Consider the following 16,795-nt stretch of genomic DNA (forward strand, 5'->3'; position numbering starts at 1 on the left):
TAGTTGATGTGTTTGTCTCTTTTGATTGGTTGATGTGTTTGTCCCTTTTGATTGGTTGATGTGGTTGTGTTTGTCCCTTTTGATTGGTTGACGTGGTTGTGTTTGTCCCTTTTGATTGGTTGACGCGGTTGTGTTTGTCCCTTTTGATTGGTTGACGCGGTTGTGTTTGTCCCCCTCCCCAGACACTTCCTCCGGTGGAGCTGCGTGCCACAGCCCTCAGAGCGGAGATCACCGACGCAGAAGGACTGGGCATGAAGCTGGAGGACAGAGAAACAGTCGTCAAGGAGCTCAAGAAGTCACTCAAGTTCAAGGTACACTGACACACTTCCTGCTCAAGTTCAAGGTACACTGACACACTTCCTGCTCAAGTTCAAGGTACACTGACACACTTCCTGCTCAAGTTCAAGGTACACTGACACACTTCCTGCTCAAGTTCAAGGTACACTGACACACTTCCTGCTCAAGTTCAAGGTACACTGACACACTTCCTGCTCAAGTTCAAGGTACACTGACACACTTCCTGCTCAAGTTCAAGGTACACTGATACACTTCCTGATGGCCTCTCAATGGTTGAACAACAATGAACGCAACACCCCGACACAGAGTTAACCAGCCGAACTAAGGCTGGGATTTAATACCATCTTGCTTTTAGACAACGTATGCTTTTTAAGGCGATGTTACCGTGTTCATGGAGAGCCGCATTAAAGGTAAACTCTGCAGATGTGCGTTCAATTGGAAATTACCTTTAAATGTCTAATTACCTTTTAAATGTCTAATTACCTTTTAAATGTCTAATTACCTTTTAAATGTCTAATTACCTTTAAATGTCTAATTACCTTTAAATGTCTAATTACCTTTAAATGTCTAATTACCTTTAAATGTCTAATTACCTTTAAATGTCTAATTACCTTTAAATGTCTAATTACCTTTAAATGTCTAATTACCTTTTAAATGTCTAATTACCTTTTAAATGTCTAATTACCTTTAAATGTCTAATTACCTTTAAATGTCTAGTTACCTTTAAATGTCTAGTTACCTTTAAATGTCTAATCAGTCAAAACAGAAAATGTGTGTCAGTCTGTTTCATGTGAAAACAGTGAACAACTTGTGAACATTTCTGAATTATAATATATACTGTGAAGCCTTTTTTCCCCCTTTAAATGTCTAATTACCTTTAAATGTCTAATTACCTTTTAAATGTCTAATTACCTTTTAAACGTCTAATAGTGCGGTTTCAGGTTTAATCCCGACCTAAGGCTGAACCCTGTAGGTTAAATGAACCCTTCCTATGAGGTCACATTGAGAGGTGCTTCCCTTGTAGGACAGCAGCGAAGCGCTTGTGTTCCTAGCTCCAACAGTGCAGTAATACCTGACAACACAAAACATCACACACATCATCCAACACAAATTTAAAAAATAAAGGAATTAAGACATAATTCTGAGCAAATAATGTAAAGAAATAACTACAAACATTAAAAAATCCTTCAAAGTTGGTTCGGAAGCTAGGAACAGGGCGATCATGTCTGTCGACGCCATCTTGTGTGTGTCCTCGGGGAGAGGAGCTGAGTGAGGCTAGTGTCTGGCTCAGTCTGTTGTGTGTGTGTGTCCTCGGGGAGAGGAGCTGAGTGAGGCTAGTGTCTGGCTCAGTCTGTTGTGTGTGTGTGTCCTCGGGGAGAGGAGCTGAGGGAGGCTAGCGTCCGGCTCAGTCTGTTGTGTGTGTGTGTCCTCGAGGAGAGGAGCTGAGTGAGGCTAGCGTCCGGCTCAGTCTGTTGTGTGTGTGTGTCCTCAGGGAGAGGAGCTGAGTGAGGCTAGCGTCCGGCTCAGTCTGTTGTGTGTGTGTGTCCTCGGGGAGAGGAGCTGAGTGAGGCTAGTGTCTGGCTCAGTCTGTTGTGTGTGTGTGTCCTCGGGGAGAGGAGCTGAGTGAGGCTAGCGTCCGGCTCAGTCTGTTGTGTGTGTGTCCTCAGGGAGAGGAGCTGAGTGAGACTAGTGTCCAGCTCAGTCTGTTGTGTGTGTGTGTCCTCAGGGAGAGGAGCTGAGTGAGGCTAGCGTCCGGCTCAGTCTGTTGGAGAAGAAACTAGACAGTTCATCTAGAGACGCAGACGAGCGCGTAGAGAAGATCCAGACTCATCTAGACGAGACTCAGACTCTGCTCAAGAAGAAGGAGAAGTAAGAACACAACACAACATACACATGTCTAGATGGTATACATGTAGTGGACATGAGTCATGTCTAGATGGTATACATGTAGTGGACATGAGTCATGTCTAGATGGTATACATGTAGAGTACATGAGTCCTGTCTAGATGGTATACATGTAGTGGACATGAGTCCTGTCTAGATGGTATACATGTAGTGTACATGAGTCCTGTCTAGATGGTATACATGTAGTGTACATGAGTCCTGTCTAGATGGTATACATGTAGTGTACATGAGTCCTGTCTAGATGGTATATATGTAGTGGACATGAGTCCAGTCTAGATGGTATACATGTAGTGGACATGAGTCCTGTCTAGATGGTATACATGTAGTGGACATGAGTCATGTGGATGGTATACAGTAGGTCATGGTCACGTGATGAGGTAGCCCCGCCTGCGACTTTAAAATCAGTGTCTTTCTCTCTTGGGCCGAGGAACGACACTGTTTTTGAAATCGCAGGTCGGGGCCTACCTCATCACGTGACCAGGAGAAACTATGACCGACTCATGTCTGCTACATAAACTCTTAGAAAAACGGGTTCCAAAAGGGTTCTTCGGCTGTCCCCGTAGTATAACCTATGGACTCTTTTGGGTTCTCCTATGGGGGACAGCCGAAGAACTATTTTAGGTTCTAGCTAGTATCTTTTTTCAAAAGATGTAGAGCAGGGCTCTCCAACCCTGTTCCTGGAGAGATACCCTCCTGTAGGTTATAACTCCAACCCTGTTCCTGGAGAGATACCCTCCTGTAGGTTTTAACTCCAACCCTGTTCCTGGAGAGCTACTCTCCTGTAGGTTTTAACTCCAACCCTGTTTCTGGAGAGATACCCTCCTGTAGGTTTTAACTCCAACCCTGTTCCTGGAGAGATACCCTCCTGTAGGTTTTAACTCCAACCCTGTTCCTGGAGAGAGACCCTCCTGTAGGTTTTAACTCCAACCCTGTTCCTGGAGAGAGACCCTCCTGTAGGTTTTAACTCCAACCCTGTTCCTGGAGAGAGACCCTCCTGTAGGTTTTAACTCCAACCCTGTTCCTGGAGGGAGATCCTCCTGTAAGTTTTCACTCCAAAACCTGCAGGGGGGTTCCTCTCCAGGAACAGGGTTGGAGAACCTTGGTATAGAGAGAATATGTAAGATAGTATTGTCATACCCAATATTGCTCCAGTTTATTGTTCTGAATTGGCTGAATTGAAATGGAATTGATCCCAACCCTTGTTATCACCAATTTATCCTTACTTTAGAAGAGTCATTCAGGCTGATCTAGAATCAGTTTATAACAGATATTTCCTCTGTAGGGAGTTTGAGGAGACCATGGACGCGCTGCAGGCCGATATCGACCAATTGGAGTCGGAGAAGGCGGATCTGAAGCAGCGTCTGAACAGCCAATCAAAGATGACCATGGACGGGCTGAGAGGAGCGCCAGCGTCAGGCATCGCCTCCGTTGTCACGGGGATGACAGGAGGTTAGTGGGGGCATCGTCTCCGTTGTCACGGGGATGACAGGAGGTTAGTGGGGGCATCGTCTCCGTTGTCACGGGGATGACAGGAGGTTAGTGGGGGCATCGTCTCCGTTGTCACGGGGATGACAGGAGGTTAATGGGGGCATCGTCTCCGTTGTCACGGGGATGACAGGAGGTTAGTGGGGGCATCGTCTCCGTTGTCACGGGGATGACAGGAGGTTAGTGTGGGCATCGTCTCCGTTGTCACGGGGATGACAGGAGGTTAGTGGGGGCATCGTCTCCGTTGTCACGGGGATGACAGGAGGTTAGTGTGGGCATCGTCTCCGTTGTCACGGGGATGACAGGAGGTTAGTGGGGGCATCGTCTCCGTTGTCACGGGGATGATAGGAGGTTAGTGGGGGCATCGTCTCCGTTGTCACGGGGATGACAGGAGGTTAGTGGGGGCATCGTCTCCGTTGTCACGGGGATGACAGGAGGTTAGTGGGGGCATCGTCTCCGTTGTCACGGGGATGATAGGAGGTTAGTGGGGGCATCGTCTCCGTTGTCACGGGGATGACAGGAGGTTAGTGGGGGCATCGTCTCCGTTGTCACGGGGATGACAGGAGGTTAGTGGGGGCATCGTCTCCGTTGTCACGGGGATGACAGGAGGTTAGTGGGGGCATCGTCTCCGTTGTCACGGGGATGACAGGAGGTTAGTGGGGGCATCGTCTCCGTTGTCACGGGGATGACAGGAGGTTAGTGGGGGCATCGTCTCCGTTGTCACGGGGATGACAGGAGGTTAGTGGGGGCATCGTTTTCCGAATACGGCCTTGAAACCCTTTAAGACTTGTTATTCCTGCTCCCATCTTTTATTTTATTTTTTTTATTTCACCTTTATTTAACCAGGTAGGCTAGTTGAGAACAAGTTCTCATTTGCAACTGCGACCTGTCCAAGATAAAGCATAGCAGTGTGAACAGACAACAACACAGAGTTACACATGGAGTAAACAATAAACAAGTCAATAACATGGTAGAAAAAAGAGAATCTATATACAATGTGTGCAAAAGGCATGAGGTAGGCAATAAATCGAATAATTACAATAATTACAATTTAGCAGATTAGGGAACTATTCAGACGTCGGAAATGTAAACCTTTCCTACGAACTAATCAGTAGTTGGGATTCAGACTTAAATTAAGCAGATGCGTAACGACTTTGAATGCGTGGTTGGTTCCCTTGCGCGCTCTGAATACATTTCATTCTACTCCTGAAAACCCTCCCACTTCTCTAGAGATAAATCAGATCCAGCCTGAACTGTGTGATGTAGTAGGGAGTTGTAGTTTCTCTAGAGATAAATCAGATCCAGCCGGAACTGTGTGATGTAGTAGGGAGTTGTAGTTTCTCTAGAGATAAATCAGATCCAGACTGAACTGTGTGATGTAGTAGGGAGTTGTAGTTTCTCTAGAGATAAATCAGATCCAGACTGAACTGTGTGATGTAGTAGGGAGTTGTAGTTTCTCTAGAGATAAATCAGATCCAGTCTGAACTGTGTGATGTAGTAGGGAGTTGTAGTTTCTCTAGAGATAAATCAGATCCAGTCTGAACTGTGTGATGTAGTAGGGAGTTGTAGTTTTGTTCGATCTTAGCTAGCTACTTAGCTGGCTCCATAGCCGTCTTTGTATCGGTGATAATTGTGTAGTTATCAAGGTTCGCTGAGGTTCGCTAGCCAGGTATTCTCGCCCTAACGTAACGTAACGTAACGTAGTCAACCCTGCTAGCTAGCCAGCTAGCCACCGATTAGCAGCACGGTAGAAACGATTACATTACAACGGAACGACTTGACTTGTGTAGTGTTAGCTAGCTACATAGTTTTCTTTGCTTTCTTTTTATCTAAGATAATTGTGTAGCTTTGAGTAATTATCGGTTAGCTAGCCAGCTATTTTTCGCCTGCCGCGCTGCCGTCCTCCTACCTAGCCAACACTGCTAGCTAGCCAACTTCTACCGAATAGCAGCACTGTAGAAACTTACATTACAACGGGACGACTTGATTAGCGTAGTGTTAGCTAGTTGTCTTTGCTGTCCTTGTATCCATGATAATTGTGTAGTTTAGAGAAATTTAGTGAAATTGTCGAGGTTACCTAGCCAGCTTCACTTTCAACAACGTAGCCACTGCTAGCCAGGCTACTTCACCAGCCAGCAGTACTATATCATTTTAGTCAATAAGATCTTGTATTTTATTTTTATTTTTTTGCAACGTAAGCTTAACTTTCTGAACATTCGAGACGTGTAGCCCACTTGTCATTCTAATCTCCATTGCATTAGCGTAGCCTCTTCTGTAGCCTGTCAACCATGTGTCTGTCTATCCCTGTTCTCTCCTCTCTGCACAGACCATACAAACGCTTCACACCGCGTGGCCGCGCCCACCCTAACCTGGTGGTCCCAGCCCGCACGACCCACGTGGAGTTCCAGGTCTCCGGTGGCCTCTGGAACTGCCGATCTGCGGCCAACAAGGCAGAGCTCATCTCAGCCTATGCGTCCCTCCAGTCCCTCGACTTCCTGGCACTGACGGAAACATGGCTCACCACAGATAACACTGCTACTCCTACTGCTCTCTCTTCGTCTGCCCACGTGTTCTCGCACACCCCGAGACCTTCTGGTCAGCGGGGTGGTGGCACCGGGATCCTCATCTCTCCCAAGTGGTCATTCTCTCTTTCTCCCCTTACCCATCTGTCTATCGCCTCCTTTGAATTCCATGCTGTCACAGTTACCAGCCCTTTCAAGCTTAACATCCTTATCATTTATCGCCCTCCAGGTTCCCTTGGAGAGTTCATCAATGAGCTTGATGCCTTGATAAGCTCCTTTCCTGAGGACGGCTCACCTCTCACAGTTCTGGGTGACTTTAACCTCCCCATGTCTACCTTTGACTCATTCCTCTCTGCCTCCTTCTTCCCACTCCTCTCCTCTTTTGACCTCACCCTCTCACCTTCCCCCCCTACTCACAAGGCTGGCAATACGCTTGACCTCATCTTTACTAGATGCTGTTCTTCCACTAACCTCATTGCAACTCCCCTCCAAGTCTCCGACCACTACCTTGTATCCTTTTCCCTCTCGCTCTCATCCAACACTTCCCACACTGCCCCTACTCGGATGGTATCGCGCCGTCCCAACCTCCGCTCTCTCTCCCCCGCTACTCTCTCCTCTTCCATCCTATCATCTCTTCCCTCTGCCCAAACCTTCTCCAACCTATCTCCTGATTCTGCCTCCTCAACCCTCCTCTCCTCCCTTTCTGCATCCTTTGACTCTCTATGTCCCCTATCCTCCAGGCCGGCTCGGTCCTCCCCTCCCGCTCCGTGGCTCGACGACTCATTGCGAGCTCACAGAACAGGGCTCCGGGCAGCCGAGCGGAAATGGAGGAAAACTCGCCTCCCTGCGGACCTGGCATCCTTTCACTCCCTCCTCTCTACATTTTCCTCTTCTGTCTCTGCTGCTAAAGCCACTTTCTACCACTCTAAATTCCAAGCATCTGCCTCTAACCCTAGGAAGCTCTTTGCCACCTTCTCCTCCCTCCTGAATCCTCCTCCCCCTACCCCCCCCCCCTCCTCCCTCTCTGCAGACGACTTCGTCAACCATTTTGAAAAGAAGGTCGACGACATCCGATCCTCGTTTGCTAAGTCAAACGACACCGCTGGTTCTGCTCACACTGCCCAACCCTGTGCTTTGACCTCTTTCTCCCCTCTCTCTCCAGATGAAATCTCGCGTCTTGTGACGGCCGGCCGCCCAACAACCTGCCCGCTTGACCCTATCCCCTCCTCTCTCCTCCAGACCATTTCCGGAGACCTTCTACCTTACCTCACCTCGCTCATCAACTCATCCTTGACCGCTGGCTACGTCCCTTCCGTCTTCAAGAGAGCGAGAGTTGCACCCCTTCTGAAAAAACCTACACTCGATCCCTCCGATGTCAACAACTACAGACCAGTATCCCTTCTTTCTTTTCTCTCCAAAACTCTTGAACGTGCCGTCCTTGGCCAGCTCTCCTGCTATCTCTCTCAGAATGACCTTCTTGATCCAAATCAGTCAGGTTTCAAGACTAGTCACTCAACTGAGACTGCTCTTCTCTGTATCACGGAGGCGCTCCGCACTGCTAAAGCTAACTCTCTCTCCTCTGCTCTCATCCTTCTAGACCTATCGGCTGCCTTCGATACTGTGAACCATCAGATCCTCCTCTCCACCCTCTCCGAGTTGGGCATCTCCGGCGCGGCCCACGCTTGGATTGCGTCCTACCTGACAGGTCGCTCCTACCAGGTGGCGTGGCGAGAATCTGTCTCCTCACCACGCGCTCTCACCACTGGTGTCCCCCAGGGCTCTGTTCTAGGCCCTCTCCTATTCTCGCTATACACCAAGTCACTTGGCTCTGTCATAACCTCACATGGTCTCTCCTATCATTGCTATGCAGACGACACACAATTAATCTTCTCCTTTCCCCCTTCTGATGACCAGGTGGCGAATCGCATCTCTGCATGTCTGGCAGACATATCAGTGTGGATGACGGATCACCACCTCAAGCTGAACCTCGGCAAGACGGAGCTGCTCTTCCTCCCGGGGAAGGACTGTCCGTTCCATGATCTCGCCATCACGGTTGACAACTCCATTGTGTCCTCCTCCCAGAGCGCTAAGAACCTTGGCGTGATCCTGGACAACACCCTGTCGTTCTCCACCAACATCAAGGCGGTGGCCCGTTCCTGTAGGTTCATGCTCTACAACATCCGCAGAGTACGACCCTGCCTCACACAGGAAGCGGCGCAGGTCCTAATCCAGGCACTTGTCATCTCCCGTCTGGATTACTGCAACTCGCTGTTGGCTGGGCTCCCTGCCTGTGCCATTAAACCCCTACAACTCATCCAGAACGCCGCAGCCCGGCTGGTGTTCAACCTTCCCAAGTTCTCTCACGTCACCCCGCTCCTCCGCTCTCTCCACTGGCTTCCAGTTGAAGCTCGCATCCGCTACAAGACCATGGTGCTTGCCTACGGAGCTGTGAGGGGAACGGCACCTCAGTACCTTCAGGCTCTGATCAGGCCCTACACCCAAACAAGGGCACTGCGTTCATCCACCTCTGGCCTGCTCGCCTCCCTACCACTGAGGAAGTACAGTTCCCGCTCAGCCCAGTCAAAACTGTTCGCTGCTCTGGCACCCCAATGGTGGAACAAACTCCCTCACGATGCCAGGACAGCGGAGTCAATCACCACCTTCCGGAGACACCTGAAACCCCACCTCTTCAAGGAATACCTAGGATAAAGCAATCCTTCTGCCCCCCCCCCCCCCCCCTTAAAAGATCTAGATGCACTATTGTAAAGTGGCTGTTCCACTGGATGTCATAAGGTGAATGCACCAATTTGTAAGTCGCTCTGGATAAGAGCGTCTGCTAAATGACTTAAATGTAAAAATGTAAATGTAGTTTCTCTAGAGATAAATCAGATCCAGCCTGAACTGTGTGATGTAGTAGGGAGTTGTAGTTTCTCTAGAGATAAATCAGATCCAGCCTGAACTGTGTGATGTAGTAGGGAGTTGTAGTTTCCAACAGGCTAATATTCTACATAGTTTAGTGCATAAAACATGGTAATTAACTACAATGACCACAAGCCTAGTGGTTAGAGTGTAGGGGCGGCAGGTAGCCTAGTGGTTAGAGTGTAGGGGAGGCAGGTAACCTAGTGGTTAGAGTGTAGGGGCGGCAGGTAGCCTAGTGGTTAGAGTGTAGGGGCGGCAGGTAGCCTAGTGGTTAGAGTGTAGGGGCAGCAGGTAGCCTAGTGGTTAGAGTGTAGGGGCGGCAGGTAGCCTAGTGGTTAGAGTGTAGGGGTGGCAGGGTAGCCTAGTGGTTAGAGTGTAGGGGAGGCAGGTAACCTAGTGGTTAGAGTGTAGGGGCGGCAGGTAGCCTAGTGGTTAGAGTGTAGAGACGGCAGGTAGCCTAGTGGTTAGAGCGTAGGGTGGCAGGTAGCCTAGTGGTTAGAGTGTAGGGGCGGCAGGTAGCCTAGTGGTTAGAGTGTAGGGGCGGCAGGTAGCCTAGTGGTTAGAGTGTAGAGGCGGCAGGTAGCCTAGTGGTTAGAGTGTAGGGGCGGCAGGTAGCCTAGTGGTTAGAGTGTAGGGGCGGCAGGTAGCCTAGTGGTTAGAGCGTAGGGGCGGCAGGTAGTCTAGTGGTTAGAGCGTAGGGGCGGCAGGTAGTCTAGTGGTTAGAGTGTAGGGGCGGCAGGTAGTCTAGTGGTTAGAGTGTAGGGACGGCAGGGTAACCTAGTGGTTAGAGTGTAGGGGCGGCAGGTAGCCTAGTGGTTAGAGTGTAGGGGTGGCAGGGTAGCCTAGTGGTTAGAGTGTAGGGGTGGCAGGGTAGCCTAGTGGTTAGAGTGTAGGGGCGGCAGGTAGCCTAGTGGTTAGAGTGTAGGGGCGGCAGGTAGCCTAGTGGTTAGAGTGTAGGGGCGGCAGGTAGCCTAGTGGTTAGAGTGTAGGGGCGGCAGGTAGCCTAGTGGTTAGAGTGTAGGGGCGACAGGTAGCCTAGTGGTTAAAGTGTAGGGGCGACAGGTAGCCTAGTGGTTAGAGTGTAGAGGCGGCAGGTAGCCTCGTGGTTAGAGTGTAGAGGCGGCAGGTAGCCTCGTGGTTAGAGTGTAGGGGCGACAGGTAGCCTAGTGGTTAAAGTGTAGGGGCGACAGGTAGCCTAGTGGTTAGAGTTTAGGGGCGACAGGTAGCCTAGTGGTTAGAGCGTTGGGCCAGTAACCGAAAGGTTGCTGGATCGAATACCCGAGCTGACAAGGTAAAAATCTGTCGTTCTGCCTCTGAACAAGGCAGTTAACCCTCTGTTCCTTGTAGGCCATCATTGTAAATAAGAATTTGTTCTTAACTGACTTGCCTAGTTGAATAAAGGTTAAATAAAAAAAATATAAAATATTCAACTAAAACAATTGAACCGACCTCAAAAAGCACTAATCGTTGAGCACTATTCTCTAATTTAGACGTTTGAGTACACAAGTTAAAAGGCCGTACAATTTAAATTCTGCGTAATGGCTCAGCATTTCATCAACTTCAATGGTGACATGTTGATATGTTTCAGTTTACTGTTATACTGTTAATGACTGACACTGTTATAGACTGACACTGTTATAGACTGACACTGTTATAGACTGACACTGTTATAGACTGACACTGTTGTAGACTGACATTGTTATAGACTGACACTGTTATAGACTGACACTGTTATAGACTGACACTGTTATAGACTGTTATAGACTGACACTGTTATAGACTGACACTGTTATAGACTAACACTGTTATAGACTGTTATAGACTGACACTGTTATAGACTGACACTGTTATAGACTGACACTGTTATAGACTGACACTGTTATAGACTGACACTGTTATAGACTGTTGTAGACTGACACTGTTATAGACTAACACTGTTATAGACTGACGCTGTTATAGACTAACGCTGTTATAGACTGACGCTGTTATAGACTGACACTGTTATAGACTGACGCTGTTGTAGACTGACGCTGTTGTAGACTGACACTGTTGTAGACTGACGCTGTTATAGACTGACGCTGTTATAGACTGACACTGTTATAGACTGACGCTGTTGTAGACTGACGCTGTTGTAGACTGACACTGTTGTAGACTGACGCTGTTGTAGACTGACACTGTTGTAGACTGACACTGTTGTAGACTGACACTGTTGTAGACTGACGCTGTTATAGACTGACGCTGTTATTTACTCTCAGAGGACCTGGTGTTTTAAGAAAAGGAATGTCCTCTGGACCCTAACACTCTCTCCCTCTTTCCTCTCCTCTCTCCCTCTTTCCTCTCCTCTCTCCCCTCCTCTTCTCTCTCTCCCTCTTTCCTCTTCTCTCTCTCCCTCTTTCCCCTCCTCTTCTCTCACTCCCTCTTTCGCCTCCTCTTATCTCTCTCTCTCTCTACCCTTCTAATCTACAGAAGAGCAGAAAGGTATTTGCTGTCACCTTGCATGTTTATGCTACTCTTGTTAGCAGAGTCCTTATTGAACACACACAATTTAGCTGACGGTGTGTTGCTTGTGTGTTTGTGTGTGTATTAGACTGTGTATTGGCCTGCGTTAATAGTGGTGTTTGTGTGTGTGTGTGTGTGTCATATCAAATCAAATTTATTTGTCACATACACATGGTTAGCAGATGTTAATGCGAGTGTAGCGAAATGCTTGTGCTTCTAGTTCCGACCGTGCAGTAATATCTAACATGTAATCTAACCTAACAATTTCACAACAACTACCTTATACACACACATCTAAAGGAATGAATAAGAATATGTAAACATATGGATGAGCGATGGCCAAACGGCATAGGCAAGATGCAGTAGATGGTATAGAGTACAGTATATACATATGAGATGAGTAATGTAGGGTATGTAAACAATATACGAAGTGGCATAGTTTAAAGTGGCTAGTGATACATTTATTACATACATTTTTCCATTATTAAAGTGGCTGGAGTTGTGTGTGTGTGTGTATTTGGCCTGTGTTAATAGTGGCGGGTGTGTGTGTATTGGCCCGTGTTAAGTGTCTGTGTCTCTCTACAGCGACTATGGCCAGTATGGGTCCCAGTATGGGTCCCAGTATGGGTCCTGGGTCGGGGGTCCCGGTGATAGACTCTCCTCTCCTGACGCAGCAGATTGAGGCTCAGAGACACAGCATCAAATACCTGAAGAATGAGAACAACAGACTCAAGGTAGGAAAGACCATAGAGGTAGATAGAAGTAGATAGACCATAGAGGTAGGAAAGACCATAGAGGTAGGAAAGACCATAGAGGTAGGAAAGACCATAGAGGTAGGAAAGACCATAGAGGTAGATAGAAGTAGATAGACCATAGAGGTAGGAAAGACCATAGAGGTAGGAAAGACCATAGAGGTAGGAAAGACCATAGAGGTAGGAAAGACCATAGAGGTAGGAAAGACCATAGAGGTAGGAAAGACCATAGAGGTAGGAAAGACCATAGAGGTAGGAAAGACCATAGAGGTAGGAAAGACCATAGAGGTAGGAAAGACCATAGAGGTAGATAGAAGTAGATAGACCATAGAGGTAGATAGAAGTAGATAGACCATAGAGGTAGACAGAGGTAGATAGACCATAGAGGTAGATAGACCATAGAGGTAGATAGACCATTTAGGTAGAAAAGACCATAGAGGTAGAAAAGACCATAGAGGTAGATAGAGGACTCATCTTTGTATCTTTGACAGTGCCATCGAGGGCTGTCAAAAACGTAAAAGATTTACCTCCACCTGCAGCACCTGAGTGCCAGTCTGTTTGGTGCTATCATGCCAATGCCTTGTCACTCATTGAAAGTTAGCCTGAGTGCCAGACGGTTCCGGTTCAGGGAACAGAACCGAAAACTGGAAAATAACTAAATGTTTCAAGGAACAGAATCAGAACCCGGAACAAAAGTGATCTATACTGTCCCGGAACGGAACAGTTGTTTTAAAAGCATGGGAACCGGTTAATAATGTTTATTTTACGTTCATGGAATTTTTTCCCAGTCCCACAAAAAAAACGTAAACAAAGTGCCCATGCAAAGCCCTCCTTCTGTCAATCAGAAACTTATGCCAGTGTCTGTCTGCCAGCTGGAAATCTTTGCCAGTTTGTGTAGTCTACATACCCCTTCTCCTCTGAAGCATAGGTTACTGTAGCCTACTGATGTTATAAGCCTGATTCAGAAGACGAAGGATGGGTTTAATTAGAGAAGAATGGATTATCTTTTTCATAGCTAGTTAGGGATACTATAGATAACACGTTTCATATCGGATTTATTAACAACAAAAAGGTAAAACGTGCCACTGCACACACAAGCTTCGTAACGAGCTAGCTTCTGTGGTTCAACGTTAACCCACTCTCGGAATTTCAAAGACATTCTAAGTTCCTGCGTAGAAGCTGCTCCTCCGTAAGGTATAATTCTGTGAGCCTAACTCAGATAATACATGTCATCACAAGATGCCCAGCACTTCAAGCTTCCTCTTCCAGCTTCTCTCTCTCTCCCCACCTGAAAAATGTCAGTCTCATCTCTCACCCTAATCTTGTCTTTTCATCACGCGTGTAAACAGCTCACCGAGCTGTAGTGTGTCCGCTCCATAGCAAGCTGTTCTATCCACACAGCGTGATTAGTGACGTTGTTTCATGTTGAACTAAATGTAAAAGAAAATATGATTTCAGAGGTTTAAAAAGGGAATAAAAAACAACGATATAAATTGGTATTTTGGGGGTTTGAACCGGTTCAGGACTTTTATTTTGGTGGTCGGAACAAAAAAAATGATGGTTCTGTTAAGAACTAAACGATTGGAAACGATTTTCTGGTTGTTGCTATCATGTCAACTCAGTGAAAGGTAGCCTGAGTGCCAGTCTGGTTGTTGCTATCATGTCAACTCAGTGAAAGGTAGCCTGAGTGCCAGTCTGGTTGTTGCCATCATGTCAACTCAGTGAAAGGTAGCCTGAGTGCCAGTCTGGTTGTTGCCATCATGTCAACTCAGTGAAAGGTAGCCTGAGTGCCAGTCTGGTTGTTGCCATCATGTCAACTCAGTGAAAGGTAGCCTGAGTGCCAGTCTGGTTGTTGCTATCATGTCAACTCAGTGAAAGGTAGCCTGAGTGCCACTCCTTCCCCTTCCATTCTCATTCCCCCTCCCCCTCCTCTGCCCCTCCCTCCCCCCCCTCTTCCTCTGCCCCTCCTCCTCCTCCTCCCTCCTCCTCTGCCCCCCCCCCCTCCTCCTCTGCCCCTCCCTCCTCCTCCTCCTCCTCCCTCCTCCTCTGCCCCTCCCTCCCCCCCCTCTTCCTCTGCCCCTCCTCCTCCTCCTCCTCCTCCTCCTCCTCCCTCCTCCTCTGCCCCCCCCCCCCTCCTCCTCTGCCCCTCCCCCTCCTCCTCCTCCTCCTCCTCCTCTCCTCCTCCAGGCTGAGAAGATGCGCGCCCAGCTGTCCTCCCTACCACCTCTCCATGTCTCCAAGCTCCCCGCTAGAGACGGCTCTCACCCAGAGGTGCTCTCTAGCGCCCTCTATCGTAAGACTGACCAATTACTGGACACGTTACTGCAGCTGAGTGCCAACGTCAAAGTGGTGGACATCACTGGCAAATCCCCAGGTATAATGGCCCCGCCCCTCTTCTTGTTCTCGGTTGTACCTGTAGAAGAGTCGTTCTCAGTGACGTAATTGTTTACATAAAGTCCCGCCCCCCCAAAAAAACTGGCACGAAAGCATATTCATACACAAAAAATATATATATATTTTTTTGCTGTAACTGTAGTAGACTGAAGTTTTGTTTTATGTGTGTTGTTGAGCAGTAACTCCTAGTGCCCAGCTGTTGGAACACACAGCCAGACTGCAGTCCCTTAGCAACACTCTGGACCGACTAAAGGTAAACAAACACCTTGGCTCGGTCTTCAATCCTATCGTAGTTTTGTTCACAATTCACCTTTTAAAGACAATGTTAACAACAACAAAAATACTGCAGATGTCGGCTCAGTTGGAAAGTTACCTTTAAATGGTGCGTTGTTGACAGGCGCGATCGGATTGAATCCCGACAATACAAAATGTATCCCAGAATGCATGATGCCTTGGACAGGAGTGGCTGGCAAATGTGTGATTGCAGTATGCTAAATAACTTTTCTCCTGATCCCTTCCCTTCTCTTTCTCCTATATAACATCTCCCCTATTTTTCTCTCTCTCTCTGTCACCTGTTCTCTCTCTCTCTCCTCTCTGTCACCTGTTCTCTCTCTCTCTCTCTCTGTCACCTGTTCTGTTCTCTCTCTCTCTCTGTCACCTGTTCTGTTCTCTCTCTCTCTCTGTCACCTGTTCTCTCTCTCTCTCTCTCTGTCACCTGTTCTCTCTCTCTCTCTGTCACCTGTTCTCTCTCTCTCTCTCTCTGTCACCTGTTCTCTCTCTCTCTCTCTCTGTCACCTGTTCTCTCTCTCTCTCTCTCTGTCACCTGTTCTCTCTCTCTCTCTCTCTCTGTCACCTGTTCTCTCTCTCTCTCTCACCTGTTCTCTCTCTCTCTCCTCTCTCACCTGTTCTCTCTCTCTCTCCTCTCTCACCTGTTCTCTCTCTCTCTCCTGTCTCACCTGTTCTCTCTCTCTCTCTGTCACCTGTTCTCTCTCTCTCTCTCCTCTCTCACCTGTTCTCTCTCTCTCTCACCTGTTATCTCTCTCTCCTCTCTCACCTGTTATCTCTCTCTCCTCTCTCACCTGTTCTCTCTCTCTCTCCTCTGTCACCTGTTCTCTCTCTCTCTCACCTGTTATCTCTCTCTCCTCTGTCACCTGTTCTCTCTCCTCTGTCACCTGTTCTCTCTCTCTCTCACCTGTTCTCTCTCTCTCCTCTCTCACCTGTTCTCTCTCTCTCTCCTCTCTCACCTGTTCTCTCTCTCTCTCCTCTGTCACCTGTTCTCTCTCTCACTCCTCTGTCACCTGTTCTCTCTCTCTCTCCTCTGTCACCTGTTCTCTCTCTCTCTCCTCTGTCACCTGTTCTCTCTCTCTCTCCTCTCTCACCTGTTCTCTCTCTCTCTCCTCTCTCACCTGTTCTCTCTCTCCTCTCTCACCTGTTCTCTCTCTCTCTGTCACCTGTTCTCTCTCTCTCTCCTCTCTCACCTGTTCTCTCTCTCTCTCTGTCACCTGTTCTCTCTCTCTCCTCTCTCACCTGTTCTCTCTCTCTCTCCTCTCTCACCTGTTCTCTCTCTCTCTCCTCTGTCACCTGTTCTCTCTCTCTCTCCTCTGTCACCTGTTCTCTCTCTCTCTCCTCTGTCACCTGTTCTCTCTCTCTCTCCTCTGTCACCTGTTCTCTCTCTCTCTCCTCTCTCACCTGTTCTCTCTCTCTCTCCTCTCTCACCTGTTCTCTCTCTCCTCTCTCACCTGTTCTCTCTCTCTCTCTCTCTGTCACCTGTTCTCTCTCTCTCTCCTCTCTCACCTGTTCTCTCTCTCTCTCTGTCACCTGTTCTCTCTCTCTCTCTGTCACCTGTTCTCTCTCTCTCTCTCCTCTCTCACCTGTTCTCTCTCTCTCACCTGTTCTCTCTCTCTCACCTGTTCTCTCTCTCTCTCACCTGTTCTCTCCTCTCTCACCTGTTCTCTCACTCTCCTCTCTCACCTGTTCTTTCTCTCTCTCCTCTCTCACCTGTTCTTTCTCTCTCTCCTCTGT

General features: G+C 48.1%; 1 protein-coding gene across 1 annotated transcript in view; it reads left to right on the top strand.

The window, feature by feature from the left end:
- The window catches only part of LOC129813310 (dynactin subunit 1-like), a 94,521-nt gene that overhangs the window by 67,477 nt on the left and 10,249 nt on the right, over positions 1 to 16,795 (top strand). Inside the window, exons 17-23 of the mRNA XM_055865653.1 lie at positions 183 to 311; positions 2,024 to 2,166; positions 3,485 to 3,651; positions 11,595 to 11,606; positions 12,213 to 12,361; positions 14,567 to 14,753; positions 14,953 to 15,026. Of these exons, the coding sequence (XP_055721628.1) occupies positions 183 to 311; positions 2,024 to 2,166; positions 3,485 to 3,651; positions 11,595 to 11,606; positions 12,213 to 12,361; positions 14,567 to 14,753; positions 14,953 to 15,026 (861 nt within the window). The remainder of the gene's footprint in view (positions 1 to 182; positions 312 to 2,023; positions 2,167 to 3,484; positions 3,652 to 11,594; positions 11,607 to 12,212; positions 12,362 to 14,566; positions 14,754 to 14,952; positions 15,027 to 16,795) is intronic.

Source organism: Salvelinus fontinalis, chromosome 16 (genome assembly GCF_029448725.1).
Source record: "Salvelinus fontinalis isolate EN_2023a chromosome 16, ASM2944872v1, whole genome shotgun sequence".
In the NCBI taxonomy this organism is placed as follows: Eukaryota; Metazoa; Chordata; class Actinopteri; order Salmoniformes; family Salmonidae; genus Salvelinus; species Salvelinus fontinalis.